The sequence below is a fragment of the Pithys albifrons genome, chromosome 10 (assembly GCF_047495875.1).
Source record: "Pithys albifrons albifrons isolate INPA30051 chromosome 10, PitAlb_v1, whole genome shotgun sequence".
Taxonomy (NCBI): domain Eukaryota; kingdom Metazoa; phylum Chordata; class Aves; order Passeriformes; family Thamnophilidae; genus Pithys; species Pithys albifrons.
The window spans coordinates 21,623,936-21,646,042 of record NC_092467.1 but is presented as its reverse complement, the minus strand read 5'-3'; the positions used below and the strand labels follow the sequence as shown (position 1 = coordinate 21,646,042).

The 22,107-nt window shown below is 36.1% G+C and overlaps 2 protein-coding genes across 4 annotated transcripts in view; one reads left to right on the top strand and one right to left on the bottom strand.

Annotated features, from left to right (window-relative positions):
- Positions 1-2,434, top strand: part of AK5 (adenylate kinase 5) — an 83,672-nt gene extending 81,238 nt beyond the window's left edge. The window contains exon 14 of the mRNA XM_071564729.1: positions 186-2,434. Coding sequence (XP_071420830.1) covers positions 186-296 — 111 coding nt within the window. The 3' untranslated portion in view covers positions 297-2,434. The remainder of the gene's footprint in view (positions 1-185) is intronic.
- The window catches only part of ZZZ3 (zinc finger ZZ-type containing 3), a 56,432-nt gene continuing 35,839 nt past the window's right edge, over positions 1,515-22,107 (bottom strand). For 2 of the 3 annotated variants that reach the window (XM_071564726.1, XM_071564727.1), the window contains exons 4-13: positions 18,936-19,074; positions 17,443-17,590; positions 17,245-17,363; positions 16,870-16,941; positions 16,589-16,690; positions 15,463-15,558; positions 11,089-11,241; positions 7,667-7,801; positions 5,056-5,156; positions 1,516-4,715 (exon numbers count right to left, since the gene is read on the bottom strand). In XM_071564726.1, the coding sequence (XP_071420827.1) occupies positions 4,571-4,715; positions 5,056-5,156; positions 7,667-7,801; positions 11,089-11,241; positions 15,463-15,558; positions 16,589-16,690; positions 16,870-16,941; positions 17,245-17,363; positions 17,443-17,590; positions 18,936-19,074 (1,210 nt within the window). In that variant the 3' untranslated portion in view covers positions 1,516-4,570. Of the gene's footprint in view, positions 4,716-5,055; positions 5,157-7,666; positions 7,802-11,088; positions 11,242-15,462; positions 15,559-16,588; positions 16,691-16,869; positions 16,942-17,244; positions 17,364-17,442; positions 17,591-18,935; positions 19,075-22,107 lie in introns of all 3 variants that reach the window. The other variant, XM_071564728.1, reaches the window with a different exon arrangement.

Here is a 22,107-nt window from a genome sequence, read left to right as displayed (position 1 = left end):
AACCTGCAGAACCTTCTTACATAAATCAGTGTAAACAAAGTGACTGGTTTATGGAAGCTGCTCATCTACATTAGAAAGCTTCTAACATGAAACAGAGGAATTTTCACTTTATATTGGACCAATTGTTTGTGCCAATTAGATTCTAATTCTTAACATTAAAAAACTGGTTTTTTCCTGCTTCACAGGTTGATGCAGAAGGAACGCAGGAGGATGTTTTTCTGGAAATCTGCAAAACAATTGACTCTTTTCTGAAAAAGGAAGAGGCAGCATTTTCCTTTTCAGCAGAAACACAGTAATGGTGTGTAATGGTGTGTGCACAGCCACCCCTCACATGCACTGAAAGCCACAACTACAGTGCTGGTCAAAGCAATACTGCTTTCTTGAGAGGTACCTGGCATTTGTGCATGTGGTATGTTATTCTAGATGAAATCGTTTTTCTCTGACAGTACACTCAGTAGAAAGTGGTCCATTTGCTAACCCCACTCTAAGAACTGTGTTTGTTTTCTTGGTTGTTTGCTCTTCGTGGGTTCAAAGCAGGAAGGACAGCGGCAGCTCTGGTTTGTATTTCACAATCACATACATTTGATGGGAAATCAGACAGTACCTGGCCAGCAGTGAATTCTCCAACCACCTCTTGCACTGTTCAGCAAACTGACATTAAGGTCACTGCATTGAATTTTCCTGTCGTTTACATTAACACTTCCAAATTTTGTGGTGTCACAGCTTGTTCTTGGGCTTTAGTGAATGAAGCCTGTTCTCTGTACCACGTGCAGCTGTAAGACAGCTGGCATTACTTAAGCTACAAGTTAAGCTTTTCACACATGCCCAGAACACTGCTACAAAAAGGAGAAAAATTGCTTGAAGATACAGTTAATATTGTGGAAGTCTGTCAATCCATTTTTGTGGAGCAAACACCATCTTTGAGACAGTCTTGTCTTCTGCTGGGAACTGTAGGATGTTGAAACTGACTTCCCATTTGTGAACTGAGGTGAGAATAATGATTGTATTGTATAGTTAAATGTGTGACCCAGTAATGATCCATATTAACAGCAGTTGAACTATAGCTTTTAAAGTCTACATGTAGAGTGGACTGTGAGCCAGAATGTATCATGTCATCTTTAATTGATACTTGGGAAGTATTTCAAATGCAAAATTTACATCATCTCTTGTCTTGTATTGGCATTGCCAAAATTTGGGAGGGGTGGGTGGTCTGGTGGGGTGGGAAACCAACAGAAAAGGAAAATGTCAGGGATTATTTGATTCATGCTGCTTGCATCTTTAGTAAGTCATTTATCTGTAATAACTACAAAAAAGTCTGTAAAAGTCATATTGTATTTCTGTTGTGTTAACCAAAATATTGTGGAGTTTCTTTGGTATACTGACAGCTAAATAAAAGCTTGTTTGACATTCCTGTAAAGTAATTGCATCCTCTTACTGGAACTTCTGGATGAATTTACAGTGAAAGTGGGTTGCATGATTGCTTGTACTGTCAAAGGTGTACTTTCTGCAGCAGATTTGCATTTTGAAAGTTACCTTTCTTGTAATGAAGACATAATACAAATAAAACGTACAAAGATGAGGAGTAATGATTTCTGTTACAGTATATGTGGTTTTAATCCTTTTCAAAGCACAGTACATGACTTGAAAATATAGTTCAAATCAGCATGCTTACAGAGTGTCCTTTTTCCAGTCAGGGCAGATTCTTCCGTTTCGTTTTCTTCCTTAGCATTTGCCCTGTAAATGCTAATTCAGTTATTTTTAAGGGTCTGTTTTACATATGTTCTTATCCTTCATATCCTGGACGTTCCTTCTTTCCTGGGTCCTTCTATAGCCTACATTTTACCTCTGATGTTCTATGAAGTGCTTCTCCAGCCCATTGGCATTAAGCGAGCAGCGACGTCTGCAGTACATCAGCTGGAGAAGGCAGGTTTGGCTAAACTAGACCTGACACATCAGCAGCTGCTGCTGTAGTTTGGTTTTTTAAAAGTAAAATACACTGGAGTTACCATGAAATTGCAAATTCATCTGGGGAGGTTTTCTGGGTTTCTAATTACAATAGACATTATAAAGTGTGGAGTCTTATATATTTGTGCAGAATGGAAACAAAGGCAACGATCAACTGCTATTTTGTTGGTTGGTTTTTTCCTTTAATCTAATTTTTAAAATTATTTAACATACAGTTTCACTTTAATTTTTCTTTCTGCTGCTTGTCTTTTCTGTGAAAAAACTAAAAAAAAAAACCATGCTTGATTTGGTGTATGTGCATTAGATACCTATCTTCATATGTTCATAAAGTATGCAAGAGAAATAGCTGTATATGCATGCACAGGGAAATAGTAATATTTATACATATTCAATAAAAGAGGACTTATCCAAAACACTTCTTTCTTGGGTGATTCAGACTTGAAGCTATCCTTCTGCTTCCAATCTCATTCCAATGACACCATGATTTTTTGTTCTTTCCAGGCTATCCTAATTTCATGACTATTTTCTGTAATGTACTTTCATTATTTTACTCCAGTAAGTTTTCCAGGATATCAACAGAAAATTAGTATTACCACAGATTCTCTCCCTGATAATATACCTTCACCAACCATAGTTTCCTATAAAGAGCATGAATGATGTGAAAAAAATATTTTTATGGTATTAGAGAGCCTCTCAGAGCAGTATCTTTTCCAATTAAATACACCATGTGAGTTTTTTATTTTTTTAGGGTCTATTAGGTATGTGAGATTATATTCAGATATGCTACTTGCTCAGTGTTTTAGTAACTGTACTGTATTACCTTCTAAAGAGATTAAATTACTAACATTATTTTTCTTTCTGAAACAGAAAATAGCCACACCTAAAGTTATTGCAAAACTTCATACTGATCAATTTATAATGAAAGTTACTAGGTGCAGCCAGCCAATTACCCTTCTTATTGCCACCTTTGTAAGTCAAATTAGTTTGTTTTCTATCTAATTGCTCTGAGTATTCTAGTTTCAAAGCAACTGGAAGTCTATTACAGTTATAAAATAATCAAGTGTTTCTGAATCACAAGCTATACATTTCAATAAAAAATATATTAAGTAAAATATGTCACAATAATTACAAAGCTTCTCAGACAATGGTATACAGTGTACCAAGGCTACTAAAATCTGAAATTTTCTGTGGTCTGACAAAGAAGTCTATGAGACATGAGAACTGAAATGCTAATCCTGCCAAAGCCAAAGCAGGCGCAGAGCACCACCAGTCCCCAGTACCAGGAACAGCAGAGGAAGGCGCTGGGCATCTCGCAGGCTGCATAGTGAGTATTGTATGACGTAGGAAAATGTCCTTTGAATGTTTTCCATCTTGATTAAAAAGTCAGAACTACACAGAAAGGAAGTCACAGCAAGCATTCTATATATAAACAGACTGTATCCACATAGTTTATTTCTCACAGTTCTCCTGACAATTGAACATTATTTAAGAACATACTGTATACACAGATAAGAAGAAACATACAAAATGTTTTAAATGATGCACAACAAAATCCAGCAGTATAAAAGAATGCATGTGAACCCTTGCTCACTGCTCAGGCTAAATTTAATCACTGTTTAAATAGTAATAAAAATACAATCTTTCATGGATCTTGTGCAGACTACAAAAGAGGAAAAATTATTACCATATATATGATTTATATTAGGCAGTTTTCTTTGATGAGTTGCACTAACAACTCCAAATACAGAGGCAGAAGGCTGTGTATTTTATTTTAAAGGAGTTAATGTTGAGTATTATTGACTTTACACAGTTACTAGCACTGGCACTTTTCACCATATTTTGTACACATCACATGATCATCTTATATAACATTACATTTAAAAAATATATCTGAGTGACAATTTTATAACATTCACACACCATGAGCTGGTTAAGGAAGCAATGCCACAGTTGCCCCCTGTAGTGCTTCACTGTTGGTAAATAGAGTTCATCGTGGTTTTTAAAAAAAAATTTAAAAAATTGAAAGTCAACATGATTAAGCAGCTCCGATTTAATAAAGGCCTGTAACCAACCATCGCCGAGACAGTGAGTATTTTTAAGAGTACAGCCTAGAAGCAAACACTGTCATGGGTTAAAACCTTGCCTAAAGAAGTCAGTTACTGTGCTGAAAACTATTTCACAACAAAACTGCAAGCTACTAAACTGTTTTTGTATAAATACTTCATCTCCTCTGGATCTCATTATAACCAAGTTCTTCAAAACCTTTGGAATTTACTCTGTCTTTTACGTGTGCTCTCAATTCTGGCTCACCCTTTTGAATGTTTTTCTTTTGTTTAGATTCACCACCTAAAAGTGACTAATGTGGTGAGAAAAGTCTCCCAGTGAAACCTTCTGCACACTAGGAATGTTCAGCTGCTGTTCAGTGATCTAGAACCATGACAGCTCAAAGCTGTAGTTTGACAAGTACACCCAGGAAGCTGTCATGCTGTGAGTGACATTTCAGGGAAAGCAGAGTCTTTCCAAAATGTGCACAGAATTAACAATGGTGCCATTGTTATTTTTCAAAGAGGATAGTAAACCCAAGATAGTAGATCTGCTTCCCATGTCATCTATTTGCTGGAAAGTAGTTTGGGTCAAGATAATTGTAACTGGTGCCCTGGGACATGCAGTAGTCTCTGTCTAAAAATGTCTCTGCTCTGTAAATAGGTTCTAACTGGTGATCTTCCTTATGAATCTCTGTTTCATGCAGACTGCAAGGAAAAGAAAAAGATAGTTTAAAAGTCATATATTTTCCTTAACTTTCAGAAACAGTGATCATATGAACAGACTCATACCAAACTGGATAGAGTATAATTCCCCCTTTCTATTTAACAGTGCCAAACCTATCTGTCCACTGTATTAAAAAAAAATTTATACATCAAGAACTTGTTTACAAAATATATCTCCCAAAATCCATGCTAAACTATCTTTCACTTTATTCAACACAGGATTGTGTCCTATGCTGGAGCAAAGATTTCCATCACACACAGCAATTAGGCAGTAGAGATCTGATCTAATGACAAATAACAAGTAGAAGCACATGCTGCTCACCAGTCAGAACACGAATCACAGAAATCCAAGGACATTTCTTGAGGGCAGTCTTGGCAGTGCCACCGAACACCCTGGATAGGTTCAATTCCGCAGTTATCACACTGTGAAGCAGATGGAAGAGCACTCAAAAAAGAGCAACTGTGGCCCCTCATGTCACCTGCAGCACACACCAACATTCCCCATGGACAGACAGGTGTGTCCGTCTACTCGTGCCAGCCCACACAGCTGAATTCTTTGCACCACGGACCACAATGCATTCATGGATAAGGAAGTCCCTCTGGCTCTCCAGAGCCCTGATCGATGTTTCTCCTGCTTTGCTTCTCACTCCTCAAATGCTCCATCTTGACATTATCCTGCTCATCAAAAGCAGACCAGCCCTGCCTGCAGACACTGCTTATCCTCAGGCGGCTCTAAGAACTGCTGTGACAGACACGAACATGATGTTTCCATAGCATGAGTCCAACTATATGAAATGTCAGAAGAAAGCAGTAAGACCAGACCAGTGGAGCTTGTTGGGAGGCTGCAGATCAGGGTACAAGAGGTCTGACTGGTGCACTTTCCAACTCAGGAACTTTAATAAACATCCTGCATGGGTGGGCTAGAACTAAAAGCCAGGTGGCTGGGAAGGAAGGGGGACAAAATGTTCAGGGAAGGGAACAGACATCTATAACTAAAGCTGAGCAAGAAGACAAAAACTAGTCCCCTGAAAAGAATCAGAGACAGCACAACTGCAAAGTGCAAGAGGAGTGTGGCACAAAGAGGAGAAAACAAAGTACAAATGAAAAATCAAAACTAGATGAAAAATTCACAATGGTATGGTATAGAAGAGAGAAAACCAGTAAAATGGAACTTGAAGGCAAGGGGAACTTTTAAAAAATCTGAACTATGAAGAGTGCTGCAGAGACAAGACTGAAATGTGGGAAACAAGCATTTGCTCCCATAGCTCATCCTCTATCAGAATCTGCAGTTCTCACACAGCGTCTGTGAAACCCACTTGCACAGCAGCTTGTTCCTGGCCACAACTAATGCACTCAGGGTTACAAATGCCTTACACACAGATTTGTCACAGCTATATTCCTTCCTTCCTTCCTTCCAGATGGCTTTCCAAGCTTGAGGGTTGATAATGAGGAGGGAATCAGCATACAAAGAGCTATTCTTTGAAAATATCAAGTTCAGACTAATCCTAAAACTTAGGAAAAAAAAAAACTGGTTCCAGTTATCTGAATTTGAGAACCAAGGCGGTGGAAACCCTTGACCTTACTTTTTGTGCTTCAGCTTCCCTCTCCCCTGTGAAACAGAAATAATACTATGCCTTTCATTTCCTAATGAAAAAAAGAAGTATTTGCAAATTGCTCTGATATTATAATGACGAAAGCCATAAAAAGCCCACAAGGGACTCAATAATTCAATACTCAAAGCAGAGTTTGAATAATGTGTAGTAAATGAGGTGAAGGCTATGCAGAACCAGTGCTGTTCTCAATGGTTGCTTATTAGGTGAGGCTGGTCCAGCCCAAGGACTGAGCGAGGCAGCACTCCTGAGGGAAAACAGTATATAATCACCTGCTTCACAGCTTACCATAATGCATAATACAATCAAATTCAAATGTAAAGAAACTTGCAAACTTCCAATGTTTGACACCACGTAATGTCACTTTACTTCTCAGAATAATCTTATGTAGCAAAAGCAACTAGTTTGTTACCTAAGAGTCTGGTCTGCCTGATTAAAGTTTTGATTTTGGGGGAAAGAAAATCCTACTTTAAAAAATCCACACAAACCAAACACCAAACACACCATGCTAACTAAAGCCAACAAAAATAGAAAGCGCCTTGCTGGTTTAACAACTTGATTGAGTTTGTCAATATCAACTGAAAAGGCTGTCTTAATTTTACAGTCATTTTGAACTGAACTTTAAACTGAGCATCTTTGCATTCTTACATATGTGTATTAACAAACAAATCCAGCTGCATAGCACTACACAATTTGAAGAAACTTCCAGCAGTTACTGAGAAAAATATTAATTTCAAGAATGCTCTTTCGTTCATGTCTCCTGTTAATGGTTGATACTGGGACAACACATGGGTTTAACTTAATTTTTATTTTCTTAATTTTATGTAAACATTGTTTGGTGTCCTTGCTTCAGTTTCGGTAAGCTATTGATAGGATTGTGAAGTTGCTACAAAAGAAAAAAATATTAATCTATTACTGTTATTCAAAATCTTTGTCCCTTTGGCCTCAGGTGGAGACAAAATACTTCCACAATCAATCAGAGAACTATCATTAATGAATCACTGTTAAAACAATGTAGTGTCAAATGGAATTCTATAATGAATTAACAAGGCTCTAATATAAGCTGTATTTTCACAATACAGTGAGGAAAAGAGAATGCTTATCACATTTCCATATAACAGCAGTGAAACCCGAGCTATGAGAAAAGAGTGAATTACCTGGGTTGTTTTTATTAAAGAAAATGAGGGAAAGCAGACACAGTGAACAAGAACTAAGGAACCAAACCTACTGCACAAAACAAAATCTTTTTAGGAAATTCAAACCACATTCTCCTGTAAAACTTCCAAATTCCACTGAACAACAGAAGAACATCCTTACGCTCACCTTGAACCCCACATGCTGCACAAACCCACTTTCTGCATGCATCTGCTGGAGCTTTTGTTTCTTCAATTTTTTAAATTCTAACAGTTCTTTATATTCAGGTAGATCTCGATATGTTACTGGAATACTCTCTTCATCCTGTTCAAGATTTAAAAAAACCCCAAGAAATATTCTTATTTTAGCAATATAGTAATTAGTAACACATATATTTGTGCCATAAATCAGTATGATTAATAATGGTTGAGAAAATAATGGTAATATATTTTAACGTACCAGGAAAGTATTTTTAAAAATAACATAAAACTGCATCTTACATTTTATTTTCTATTATTTATACTTTATTATTTGCATTAAAACAAAACCCTTATGATCCTATAAACAAGTTTCTTCTGGTGAAGACCTTAGCTATAGTATAAAGGAGAGAGCAGTGCCTAAATTTAATTTCTCATCTTAGATGTCCAAAGGCAATTTGCATATAATCCACTTGTCCATACACTGAGCAAAATGGCAGCTGTAGAAGAGGAAGCCTTCGTTTAAGACAGAGATAGTTTATTTCAGTTCTAGACAGTGGGCAACAGAAAATGTTGAGAACTTGAGAACTACAATTTCAGATCAGTTTTATCAAGTTAATTGACCTTTCTCTTTCCTATTCTGTGGAATGGTATGAATGAGTACTATTTGTAGGATAGTTATGAACACTGTTCTGAAGTACTTTCAAAGCTGTGAAAATATTAAAAACAAATGACACTATTTAACAGTTTAAAGACTTTTCAAACTCAGATTTTGAAAAGACCCATAAACTCAAGACAGTACCAAGCTCCTATTATATGTATTTTTTATTTGAAGACAGTCAATCTTAACAGCATTAACTTCTCACCTTTTCTTGTAAGAATAAAAAGTGATAAGAAGCACTATTCCATGACTGAAAGTTATGCAACTTCTTCATCCTTTTACTGTCTCTTAACAGTAGAGAAACAATAGATTGCTCTTTTCCATAAATCATGAAGAAGTTTGTCTCCCTATGGGTTGTGCCAGATTTACAGCAAATGGGTCTTGATTTTTCAACAGACACATGATTTTTGTGTTTTCTCATCTAGTTTCCCTCAACAAGGATTGAGGATTTCTCTGTTATGAAAGAACAGAAGCTCTAATTCAGATGCTCCTTTCAAGACAACTGTTTTATTGCAGCAGCTGCACTTGGTAGGTGTCACCTGTTTTCAAAGATGATGAGTCTTTACTGACAAAGAGCAGTTTTCAGATCCTACACCAATAGGAATGTACAGGTAGGGAAAACAACTATAAGAGAGTAATTGAAATTCTTTTAATGTAGACTAAATGCAAAATTTCTTTTTAAGAATCTGTGAAGACTGCAGATCCTGTATTATTCAGTAAGTTTATTAAAGGAAGTGAGGGAAAGAGTCTTGCGCTTTAGTATTAAATTGCCAAAGGCCTTATCAATTATTTAATTGTAATTATGAACCTACATAGAGGACTAGACTGCAAATGTGCAGAAAAATTATGGTCAAAAGACATGATTCAGTTGTGTGGTGATAAGCTACATTCTCTTAGTATAAAACACAATTTACCTTCTATGCAAATCTCAAGTTTTTCTGACAAAAATTGCCTGTTACAAAATAACTGTATTTTGAATAAAGTATGGTTTAATACTCCCTGTGTGGACAATTAATTCTGCAATAGTAAGTAGCTGTATCCTAGAATAATTAGACTATTCACAAAATTAAGAAATCATAACTGAAAAGTAAATTAACTCTGTTGGGAATAATGTGTCTTCACTTGGAAATAACTCATTTCTACCAAAATATAATTTTTCAGGAATAGTTATGCCAGTCAAGCTGACTGGTAACATTCAGGCAAAATCTTTTGTCTTTACACAGGAACAGCACCTGCTAATTCCACTGTGAAGTCAAAAAATCCCTCATTTTCTTGCCACACTGCATTTCTTCTGCACCATGATGGAAAGTATTTTTCTCCAATACAGTGACTGTCATTAAGAGACCTGACTTGTAACATTAGAACAGAACCATGTACATTCATTTTGAATATAGTTTATAATCTTTTTTTGCTTCCAAATTGCTTTCATTTTGCACTGATAATGGGGACTGAGCTCACCTGTGTCTTTCTACATTAGTTCAAGTAACAAATATATCCATCTGGAAATGCTGCACTAGTGAAGAGAGAAAAGATTATGCCAAATTAAAAAAAAAGGTGGGGGGAAGGAAGTACAAGTCCACCATTATCACTGCAAGAATGTGAAACAGCAACTTCTGACCAATTAGAATAAATTCCAGTTGATTTATGGTGCTCATATTTTTGAGCTAGGACACCATGCAAAACCAAAATGTTTTAGAAAACTGTTCAAACCAGAAAGTATGTATTTAAAAGCAATACAGAACAAAAGCAAATTTGCTCAAAAACAGTTCCACTGCACCTCTTGTAATAATGCCTTTTGCTTTCCAGGCTCTTTAAGGTTCTTACTGGAATATGTGAAGTTACCAGCAATGTCTGTAGATAAACTAAAAGATCATCAGAGAGAGAATTCAGAATGTGAGTGAAAATGAGATTTAGGACTGAGAAACATATGAGTAAATATAATAATTAAGGAAGTGCAGGCAAAAAAGTCAATAAAGAAAATGAATGGACTTGGAGTGGGTGGCCTCAATATTTCTGTCATGCAACAAGCTTTTCACACCCAAGGTGTCAGAGCACAGGAAAACCACAGTAATTCCCACCAACGGTGACACTTACCCAGCAAACTAGCAGTAGGATCTATTACCTCTACGATTCTTTGTGGAAATGGGAATGATATTTGCCTAAATTCTTATAGAGTATTGCACGTGATAAACTAGGAAAGCAGCACACTCCACAATGCAGTAATTCACTGTGTTAGGATGTCTACCAGAATTTGCCTCTAAGAATACACAAATTTGCTTGTTGATTGACAAGTCAGTCTGTTAGTTCACACTTTGAAGCGGATTGTACAAAATCCATAATTAATGCAGAGAGTAAAAGGTAACAAAAAGCAATGAATAGCATTTGAATTTTACCAGAGCTCTACATAACTTTTCTAAAACATATCTTTGACCAGAATCCCAACTATATAGTTTACATTATTATAACTTGTCTAATCCTAGATCACTTTTTGAAAATAGTCAACTAAAACTTTGAGCTATCTCAGGACAAAACTGTTTGTAGGACTTCTTTCACAGACTTGCTAAATATTTTGCTATTGGAAGCCTTTATATTCGTGATGTGTTTATAATTCAAAATGGTTCATGAATGTTGTTACAATTTAATACTTTCTTGATGACATTTATTTTATAATGAAAATGTCTAAGCCTCATATTATTCACTAAACAAGGTCAAAATGAGAGTAAGCAAGACATCCTCTGATTTAAATGACATACCGATACTTCCTCTTCTGCTACAGTATCCATATGGCTGTGGAAACTGCATCTGTCATCATCTTCATCCATATAAACTGGAGGTTCATGAGATGTCATGAAAGTTGAAGGTTTAAAAAGATGTTTATTTAAAGGATGTTGCCGTCTACTTGATGACTAGAGTGAAAAAATGATATATTTTTAAAAACATTCCTTGGTTATGATTTAAATAATCCTGATTGATAAAACCTTGCCAGAAAATTGTGGTCTTGCACTGAACAATCTATCACCTTCCCAATTATTTTTACTTAAATCTCTCTATCAGAGCCTCACACAGCTGAAGTTGCTGGAGTTCCTCTCCCCCACAACAAGTGAAATCACATGACCAGTGCAACAGTTTGGTAAAAATGCAGCAAGAAAGACCCTTACCATAAACCCCCAACCATCTAAACAGCTGAGACTGACAACAAGAGAAAAACACAAAGTAAGGCTGTTACAGTTTTCAGGACTGAGAATGGAAGCAGAAAAATATTAAAAAACTTTCAATGGTGTAAGTTTGAGACTAAACAAAGTAGTAAGTTTTGCACAGGTCCAAGAGCCCACGACACCAGTCCATGCTCAACACTTATCATAAACTTCTATTTGTGCCTTAAAAAAGAATAAAAATCTAAGTGCAGGGTAATTGTCCATATTTCTTTCCTAGTCCAAGACAGGTAAGGCATAAAAGAGGTTTCTAAGGGATAGAAGGAACTGCTCTCTGAAGGTTCTTTTTCGTCATCACTGCATAGAAAAGGAACCTAAAAAATATTAGTTGAGATAAATTACTCCATTAGTGCATATCTAAAACCTTTCAAATTTAATGCTGCCTGATGGTGTAGAGTGCATGCCAGTTGTAAAAGGCACTCAGCCCCTATTACTTATTCCCCAATGGAGGAGTAATTAATATCTAAAAGAAGAATTTGGGGTGAATGAAACTGACTCAACTTTTTACTGAGCTACTATCCAGACTAGCAATTTGACATTTTTGATGTCAAATCTCACATTCCTCAATTTAAAAAAAATAGTGTGAATCAAAAAACATAAGTATGAAACATGGCTTTTTAAAGAAGAATAAAAGAGAAGAATGTCTTACACTGTGCCGAGCTTCTGTTACACAGATAAAGCGTAAGGAATACTTGCCATAGTAAGTATTTTCTCTATTTGTAGCAAGAGCTTTTACCCCAGAAGGTTCATATACCAGAACATTACATGTAATATATTGTATTATAAACATGCAGTATACAGTACAACCATTTATCTCTAAAGAGGGATTCAACCGCTAAAGAGGGATCTTCCATTATTTTACAGTTGTGCATAACTTAAAGTAAAGGCAAAGATAGCACAAATTATCTTAGATGGAATGTATCTTATGCAGACAAAAGTATCACTAGGAATTGAGGTTAGCTTCATTCACTCTAAAGAGAAGACATGAAGTCTGGTACCTCTGATCTGCAGAGCTACTGCAGTGCACAAAAGAAAACAGCATTTTTTTCTAAGACTAATGTACTATTTCCAACTGTGTTAGTTTTTCCACTGTTTTGCTGCTTTCAGGGTTTCCCTTAAGATTTCAAACCCCTCCAAAATACTTCCATGTATAAGGTCAGATGGTATTTCAGCTTGAGCTGACACTGCGATTTACATTTTATGTTAAGAGAAAACAGATCTGCATTCAATACTAGATCTGGAAATCAAGAAAGGAAAACTGTCTATGCTTATATAGTAGCACTGTCAGGCATACAGTCATAATCTAGGATTTAACTGAGGATCTGAATTCTCTTTTTAACATGATCTACCTCTGGTAAAGAATGAACTAAAATACTACTTAAGAGCAGACAGTTAAAAATCATTTCTCCTCTGGGAAATGTATCTTCTGGATTAAGCTTAAAAGCAGGTGCACTAATGATATTACATAAACAATAACCTGAAAATGATAAGCCATAATTGAAGAACTGAATTCTAGAGTCCTAAATCTCTGCTGTAGTTGTATTTTCACCCACAGTAGATAATGATTATACAGGAAAATAAACTCATGCATCCTGCTTAATTTCCTGTATCACTTGTCAGAAAAGACATTATGTCATGTGAGTAGATAGATACACAAGGCAACTTCAACAAGATATTGAAGAACCGAAGAGGCTTCTCACCTCTCCAATAACCATTAAAAAAAAACATCCTGGACAATCCCCATGGAGAAATGCAAGTATTTTCTTGTGAAGCATCCCTTTTGACACAATTCCTTACATTAAATATATCTATGTTTACTATTTCCCCACAGATATGTGATTTAAGTATCAGCATCCAGTTCTCATAGTTCTATTATTGGCACTAAAGCAGATATGCTGCAGTTACAGTGTATGTGCAGACTCAATATCAAAATTAGGACAAGCATAACATAAGCATGACCCAGGCCGCCAATACTCTCTTGCACTTCCTTTCTGACACATTATCTCCACTGGAGACTTGGAAATAACTGCAGCCTGGTACAGTGCTGTCAATCTGTGCTCTAAGTAGACAGATATATTAGCAGCCTGAGAGCTCAATTCCCTCACATACACCATTTGTCTGACTTTTCTGCTGTATTTCTTACAAATACAAAACGGAGATGCTGCCTCAGTACAGACCAGGGCACAGTGACCCTACTCGCACAACGTGGTAACAAGGGTATGAATCACACTGCGAAAACAGACCTAAGGATTACATTTGTTCTACATATAAGCCTAAGAAAACTCTGTGGGATGGGAGTGCTACCGTTGTAGTATGAGAATTTAAGTTTTAAAGAAAATATGTTTTACTCTTGGTTATATTGTGTTTGTACTCAGAATAGTAGGGTTAAAGAGCTTCATGGATCACTGTGTGAATTACTGAACAATATAGTTAAAATGTCCCACATGTACTGAGTAAGAATTCCCACTATCAAATATAGTGATCAGCTGCCTGGCAGAATTGCACACATTCTGTAATTAAACAGTCTTTCCAACTAAAACTAAGAGGAAAGAAGAAAAGATGTGACACAGGTGATTAAAAGTTGTCGAGTGTCATAAAGAACTCGAAGAATTACAATTTCCAGAACTAAATCTTCAACACCTTTTGAAATTAGCTCCACAGTATTTTTATGTTATATAACAGAAATTAGCCCCAGCTGTACAAGTAATTCAGAATTCTGGCACATGAATCTCACCACAGTATTTAAGGTATCAGTGTTTCCAGCTGGTTTTTTGGTTCTTCTGCCAGAAAGCACTTTTCCAATAGACAAGGTGGCAGACAAGCATATCTGCACTTTCCCTGCCTCTGTTTATAGGGCAGAATAGTAGATTAAAATTCTGGTGAAAATAAAATGGTATTACCGTGATGGAAGGCAAACTGGAAAGCCTCCAATATGAGCAGTTATTGTGTGCAGTAACTTCAGAGAATACCAGGAGACAACTGGGGGTGTCTAGCATTTTAAATCATTAGACATGAGCTGTGGTAGATCTTTCTATTGTCCCTCTGGCAGTAACTTTTGTTTCCAATCTTTTAAGGGACACAATCTGCAAATTTGTCTTTTTGCAGAACCAATGTAAGGCTTTCTCTATTCTTAATCGTAAAACACCATGGACAACTGGACAAAAAAAAATGGAATGTTACTCGACAAAATGGAGTTTTAAGGAACTTTTGTAAATACTGTGGAAACAAACAAAACTCCAAAAAAAAACAAACAACCCCCCCCCCAAAACCTGAGACTGCCCTCTTCAAATGCCTGTGGTCCTCATCAGTAACCAAGAGTACCACATTAGTTAAATCAAAATACGTGACTGGTCTGCACAGTCTTCTCTCTTAAAAATTCAGATTTCTTAGGACCATAATATTTTCTCATCCATTCCAGGATCAGGAAAAGCACTGTATTTTAGTGGTCATTTATATGACCATACTACTTTAATCATTATGTTGCAGCTCAAAATAAAACATGATATTTCAGTCTTAAGCCTACAGTTGTGCTAATTCAGAGGGCTTATCTTCTAACAGGGTTTTCATTATCACGTCTTGATCAATTGTAGTGTATTTACAAATGAGGAAAAAGTATCCTAGGGCCATAATTCAACCTTAGTTCAGTTTGCCATCTAACCACTACGTTCTCTTTTCTGACACTTCATGTCCTCAAGAGTTGTCAGTGTGAAAACTAGAATTAACATCCACCTCAGTCCACAGTGCTACTGGCAGAAGAAAAGGATTACTTTACTAAGTAAGAAATACATGCAAGGTGAAACTAGCTAGTAAGATTATATTTATCAAGACTTAAATCTATTAAGAATAATTATTTCAACTCAACATTCACATAAATGCGAAGAGAAATACAGAATTTCTTCTGTAATATTGTCTCACCTTTTTGGAATATAAATATAGGTTTGGAGTTCTTCCTGGAACTGGAATACCGGCTTTAGTCAGTTTAATAAAATATTTTTGTACTCTACTGGCAACCTAGGAAAAAACCAACATGCAACAATTAGCTGTCAAATAAAATGTAACTGGTCTTCACTTCACAGTTTTGCCAGCATTGCTACCTACACTGGTTCAAAACATTAGGACAAGAAATCCTCCATTTCTACTTTGTGACAACTAATCTAACTGGTACCTGTCTTGCAACACTGCATTACTATTTCCAGACATTTTTGATGGCTTTCAGAGAAAAAAAATTGCTGTTCTTTACATAGAGACAAAAAATCTAGAAAAAACTGCTATAGAAAGGTTTAGTATTTTGCTCCCTGTTGGAGCTAAACTTAACTCACTCTTACACTCTTAACTCACACATACATTATACATATTTACCCTACAGAAAGTATGTCTCCATTTTACTTAAGTATGTCTTAATGTTTTCAGGTATGGAAAAATAAACCTGTAAGTATAAATATGATTAGAGATGAGGTAATCCTGTATCCTTAAATACTTAACTACACTGCTACCCGAAAGCACACAAATGAAATAGAAGAAATTCGAATACTGTAAACACAGAACATCAAGACTTTTATTCCTGGTCAAAATGGAGAAATTCTGTCATTTTAGGGGATAAATTCCAACAAGTCAGATATGGAAATACTTGCCATCTCCACATCTGTTATTTTGTGGATCTTGGCCCCGGTACAAAACTAATTCTTCTCTCTGTGATATTCACATCTGCTGATTCTATAGTAGGGAGGAGCAGGAAATTCAGCACTCGAGTGTAACTCAGCTTGAGCACAGTTAGTGTCATTACACTTTCTGTGTAGAATTAAATGCATGCTGTCAAAATCTAATGAACAACTGGTAGCTTTATCATGGGCTTTGGGGCACTTTAAATATTTTATATTTGAGATCAAGCATAAGAGTTGCATTGTTATTAGTGAAATGCAGGCTTTGCTGCTACATTTTTAAGACAAAGTGGTTACTGGAAAGATATTCTATTTTCTTTACTGATATTTAAAAAAATAAAGTCAAGAAAAGGGATTACTTCTCCAAGTGTTTTACTTGTTACCTGTTTTGCTGTTCTATTTCCCAGTTCATCAGCGATCTTCTGCCACCGTCGGGACTCTACTTCCTCTGGTGGATACTTCAAAAGCAATTGCTCAAGTTTTTTCTAAATCAACAATGAAAAAGAATAAATACATACTTCCTAGTAGAGGTATGAGTTGTCAAGAGGTAAGTATCTACATACATGTGACTCTGATCTCCCAAGTGCTATAAACATTGCTATGCAATTTCCTTCTACACTCACGCATGTTATCACAGATACAAAATTAAAGAGTTTCCCATTACCTGTTCCTCTACAGTCCACAGCTGGTTAAAAGTTTCAGGTTTGGTCTCATCACAAAGTCGCCCTCTTATCATCTGCTCAAATAGAGGAAATAAAATGGAATACGTGTTTAGAGAAAGTATGGTTAGGATAAATTCATTGGAACCCTTTTCCTACCTAAGTAAAACCAAAACCAAACCAAATAAATGCATGAGAATTTAAAATAAAATTTGCCTAAACCAAAGGTAAGTTTTCAGATTTGAGTAAATGAATGACACATCATCACCAACATGAACATCTGAAGTAGCAGTTAAGATTATTCACATACTCATATTGAAAAAGAGAATATTAAAAATTACTATTCTGTAGATTTTTTTTCTTTCCTTTTCAGTAACTACCTGTGGACGACTGTTTGTAGAACCTTCTGGACCATCACTTAAAGGCAAGACAGAGTACGAAACAGACTCTCCATCCTTCTTGGGATCCAAAGGACTTTTTGGTCTTGCAGGTATACCTACTGTAAGCAACAAAGAAAGAATTATTAAACATCCCCGCTGGTCATTTCTTGTTAGTAACACATGCCCACTTTCCTTTACCTTTGTCATAAATCAGCTTCACTCTCCTACTGTTACGTTTTCGGTTTTTGAATTCTCTCTCAAAGTTTCCAAGGCTAGTGGTGTATTGGTCCCAGGCAATCTCAGGGAGCTGAACAACTCTCTGAGGATATGGAAGACCCATATCAACCTGAAAAAACAAGAACAAAAAGTAAAAAGCAATATTTAACACTATTGCTCTCTATCCAAACAAAAGCTACAAATGCTGAAACACTATGAAAACCCAATATTGCTTTTAGGCAACAGCAGAATTGAAAATCAGAACTTTTGAAGTGCCATGCAGCACACAATCTTTTTAAAGAGAAGGCATCTTTCAAGAATAACACACAACAGTGCACATAAAATATGCAGCGGCACGGTCAATGATGGCTTATTCAGCATAAAACTTTGAAGAGTGTATTTCACAGCTGAAATCAGGTGGTTCCAGCTTCAATATCCTGTTACTGTCTATCTGCCTTTTATTAAACTCAGTATCTGTACCCTTCTTAACACAGCAACCCACAAGATAGGGAGTTTTATTATCTGATAAACCTAAAATCAATGTCTATTTTACACTGGTTTTACTGTATTATGCCTAGAACAAAACTGTTGCACCTCTTTAGCTAAAGGTCAACTGTAAGACCTTTGCTTTTGAGACAAAACCACGCCAGATAGTTTAATTATCTTCAGTATTCTCCCATAAAATGATTATAAAATGCTACACTTACATCATACATGCTATTAACTCATCTCAAAATGTAACAGAAAGACAACTACAGAAACCACCAGGCTTCCATCAGACCTAGGTTTCTACAAACCTAGGAAAAGAGCACCATAAAACACCAACTTCATTCTTCACTGAAATAGAACATGTTGCTACCAGACTAGAAGGTCAGCTGTGTTTGTCACTGGCAGATGCCCCAGCAATATTCAAGCTGAAAACACTTTTTCAGAATTCCTGTTACTACAGGGTTTTTTTAAAGCTTGACAAGAAAATGTTTCCTTAGCAAAATGAATTCTCCTCTACCAGACAATATTCTGTTTACTGTAACTCAGCTATGTTTTCTAGCATTCCTTTTGTGTTTAGGTTATGAACTACATTTCCTGTTCTTTAAAAAATACCCCACTAACTTCACTCAAAGCACAACATTTCATTTCTCAAATGAGAAAAATTAGAAATGATTTATCTGATACTTTCAGTCACCTGCAGATTTCAGGTTGTAAAAATACTTACATTACAATTAGAAATTAAAAAATTACATTTCTACATACAAAAAAAAGGGAAGAATGTGTATCTAATAAAATCATTGAAGATCTATAACTTACAGATCTAAGAAGAAATCAAAGGGCTGTTGTTGCTCAGCAGATAAAGGACTTTAAACTCAAAATCTTTATGCAAGTATATGTACACCTATTCTCCAATTTTTATATATGATGAATGACTAGTTATTAAAAAAAAATTCCAAGTAAGACTTAGGAAAAGCCCATAGAAATACCTTCTTCTGGAGTCTTTCCACAAATCCAATAGGATCTTTCAGTGCTTCTCTCTGGTGTCTGCCTAAACTTTCAAGGTCTTGAACTGCTTGAGTACGTTGAGCCTCGAGTACAGCAATCGTCTGTAACAGTCTCTGATAACTACAGAGACAAAGGAAAACATCTCACTACATTTGCCTTTGCAAGTGACATCCCCCAGCTAAATACTAGCCATGGTTATCCAGACATTTTTCCTGAATTGTATTACAATATAATCACATATATTTTAAGTACTAGATAAATTTATATAAACCCATAAAGAAAAAATAAAACTCTCCAGTGACTTCCTTTAAATGGAAATTCTATACTAGTTAAAACAATCTGCTATCAGGGACAATCTATACACATATGCTCAATAGGTATGACCAACAAGCTTTGTTTTACAAAGTTAAAAATACCATGAACAAAATGACCTAATTTCTCTTCCACTTCACTATGAGCTTCCTTCCACCCCAATAAAAATGACTCTACCACAGAATTTTAGTGTTTTGCTTAACTGTGCATGGGCTGGACAGAATGGTTTGGAAACCATATCTCAACATTTTGTAGAAGCCCCACCTTAGAGGAGAACACAAGACTCACTTAAAAAATGTAGCAACAAACCAAAGAATAAGTAATTTGCAAAATAAATACATACGAAAGAGATTCCTCTAATAATATAGAAGTTGAACGAAAATGTCAGCATCCCCTCAAACCTGCCATGCCAGGCTCACACAATTTTGACAATTTAACAGACACATATGAGCATCATTGATGTGACTGTCATACCTGTACTCAATAAAGTGTGCTGCCCAAACTATTTTTGATGAAACTAACTCAGAGTCAAGCAATCATACTTTTTAACCCAGACTTTACAAAACTTTTAACTACATTTAATACCTTTTATTAAAGATACAGCTGCCCATTTCAGTTTCTGTAATCATGTAGTTCCCCATGGCCCCTGTTGTTGCAAATTATTATGTATCACCTTTTCATGAGAATGTTTTCTGACATTTAATATTACAACTGTCATATAGTTCAGCACAAAATACAACCTAACACATTCTAAAATCAGGTAAGAGTTATTCAGAACTACAGTATTTTGCAAGTTTTCTTTCTATTCCCTTGTCGCTAAAATGAAGACAAGACTACCACAATGAATTCCATGTGTACTACAGACAAGATCCAGAGGTTATTGAGATAATGCAAGTTTTTCAATTGACTGCACTAGTAATTGGGTAAGGCTTGACGTGAAGGGAAGTAAACAGCCTCAAGGCAAAATACAGGCTTTGTACCTTCAAATATTTAAATTTCTACTTAGACCTTGACCTGCCACCTCCCCATGGAAAAGGATAATTTTCTTTCCACTCAAATGCAACGTCTGAAAACATAAAATATAGCTATACTTTCTAAAATATGAAACTAAAATACTGAGCTCATTTAAAAACAGTAGGATCCAATTTTGTTATAAATCTATTATTATTTACATTTATCTGCACATATTCAGGTTTATATGGAGCTAAGATGCTTGTTAAATAGGTCATTAATGCTGGAAGAGTACTGGAATGCTTTCACTACCAGAAAAGTGCTTCAGTTTCTTCTAAACAAAGTAACTTTGCACAAAGCAAGAGAATCACTGGGGATATTCCTACAAATGACTTACAAAAGTAGTGACAGCACATCAAAACTGGCCTGAGACAATGCTGCAGTTCAAATACAGCCTTTCAGGGATGATCAGCCATGTAGTTCAGCTCTTAACTCAGTCCTACAAACAGCATGGGATGGCTGAGCTTTGCCCTGGGCCATCACTGCCCGCGCTCAGGGACTGTGGCCCTTGGGGGGCACCACCGGCCTCGCACCCAGGGGAACCAAACAGGCCATGGGTTTGATGTAGATGCAGCTGTAACAACACGCAAGAGCTTAAAGACACCTGGGGAGAGGATTTAACCTGGACAACAGAAAGCCTGTTTCCATCAGCAGGTGCCAAAACTCAAGTTAACACAGTCAGGGTAACATAGGCTCAGCAGTGAGCACAAATTTGCATCTGAGAAAAAGGCAGGTAGTTATCTAACATTCTTTTCTTGAGTTGTTTTACCTTATTTATTCAAACTGTATTTAAGTGACTGGTTTTCTGAATGAAATTGAAAGAAAATAATAATTTAATTTAAAACATTTAAATACATAGAAGAAAAAATGTTGGGGATTTAAATGAAGTAATAATTTAATGATGATTCACATGCATAAAATAAGGGAAGAAATCATCTTAATGAGGTAGCCTTAAATAATTTAGTCTGAATGGAAAGAGATGAATTTACATTTGGGGTGAAATAACAACGAAACAAGAATATTGAACTCCAGTTACTTCCCTCATTAAAACATTCATCTGACCTCACTGCAGTGCTCTTCATGGAAATAAGTAAAAAATACAATGTCAGGATCATTCAAAAACATGTCACATGATGTTGTTCTGAGGCCACATAGCAGCATTATAGTGAAAAAATTCAAGAGACGAAAGTGGGTTTTGAACAAACTGTTCCAACAGAAACATTTCCCAGCACTCTTTTGTACCTTTGCTACGAAAGGGATTAACTTGGAGCTATTTACTTTAACCTCCATATTCTGTTTTTATACATTAATATATTCTAACACCCAGGCATAAGACTGCAACTTTATCAAGTGATTATCAGAAATAGTGAAATACACAAAAATGAGCATTTTGGGGTCTTATATTGCCAAGGAAAAACCCTGAAAATACTAGTCCTGAAATACATAGTTTGCATAGCCCATATTTAGGTACTTTAGATTTGCTGCAGAACTGCATTCTCCCCAAACCACTGCACCTGCTTCCCAACTCCAACAAGAATTTTTAGTGGACTGTGTGGCTGCATGTGTCCTTTTAAGTTTCGAACCACTACTGTTCCTACAGGTTTGTACAGGCTCTCTGGCCCTACATGACTATGATAAAGCCAAGTATTACTCTGAAAAAGCAGCAAGGTAAGTAACAACACACACACTGAGCACTTTCTTGAAGCCTCTGTCTGTTCTAGTCTCTTAGTCTCAAACACTAACATAATGTTTCTGCCATGTTATGCTAAAGACACCAGATGAATAATTTCCAGGGCTATCAAAAAAAAAAAAAGGAAAAAAAGCCAGGTA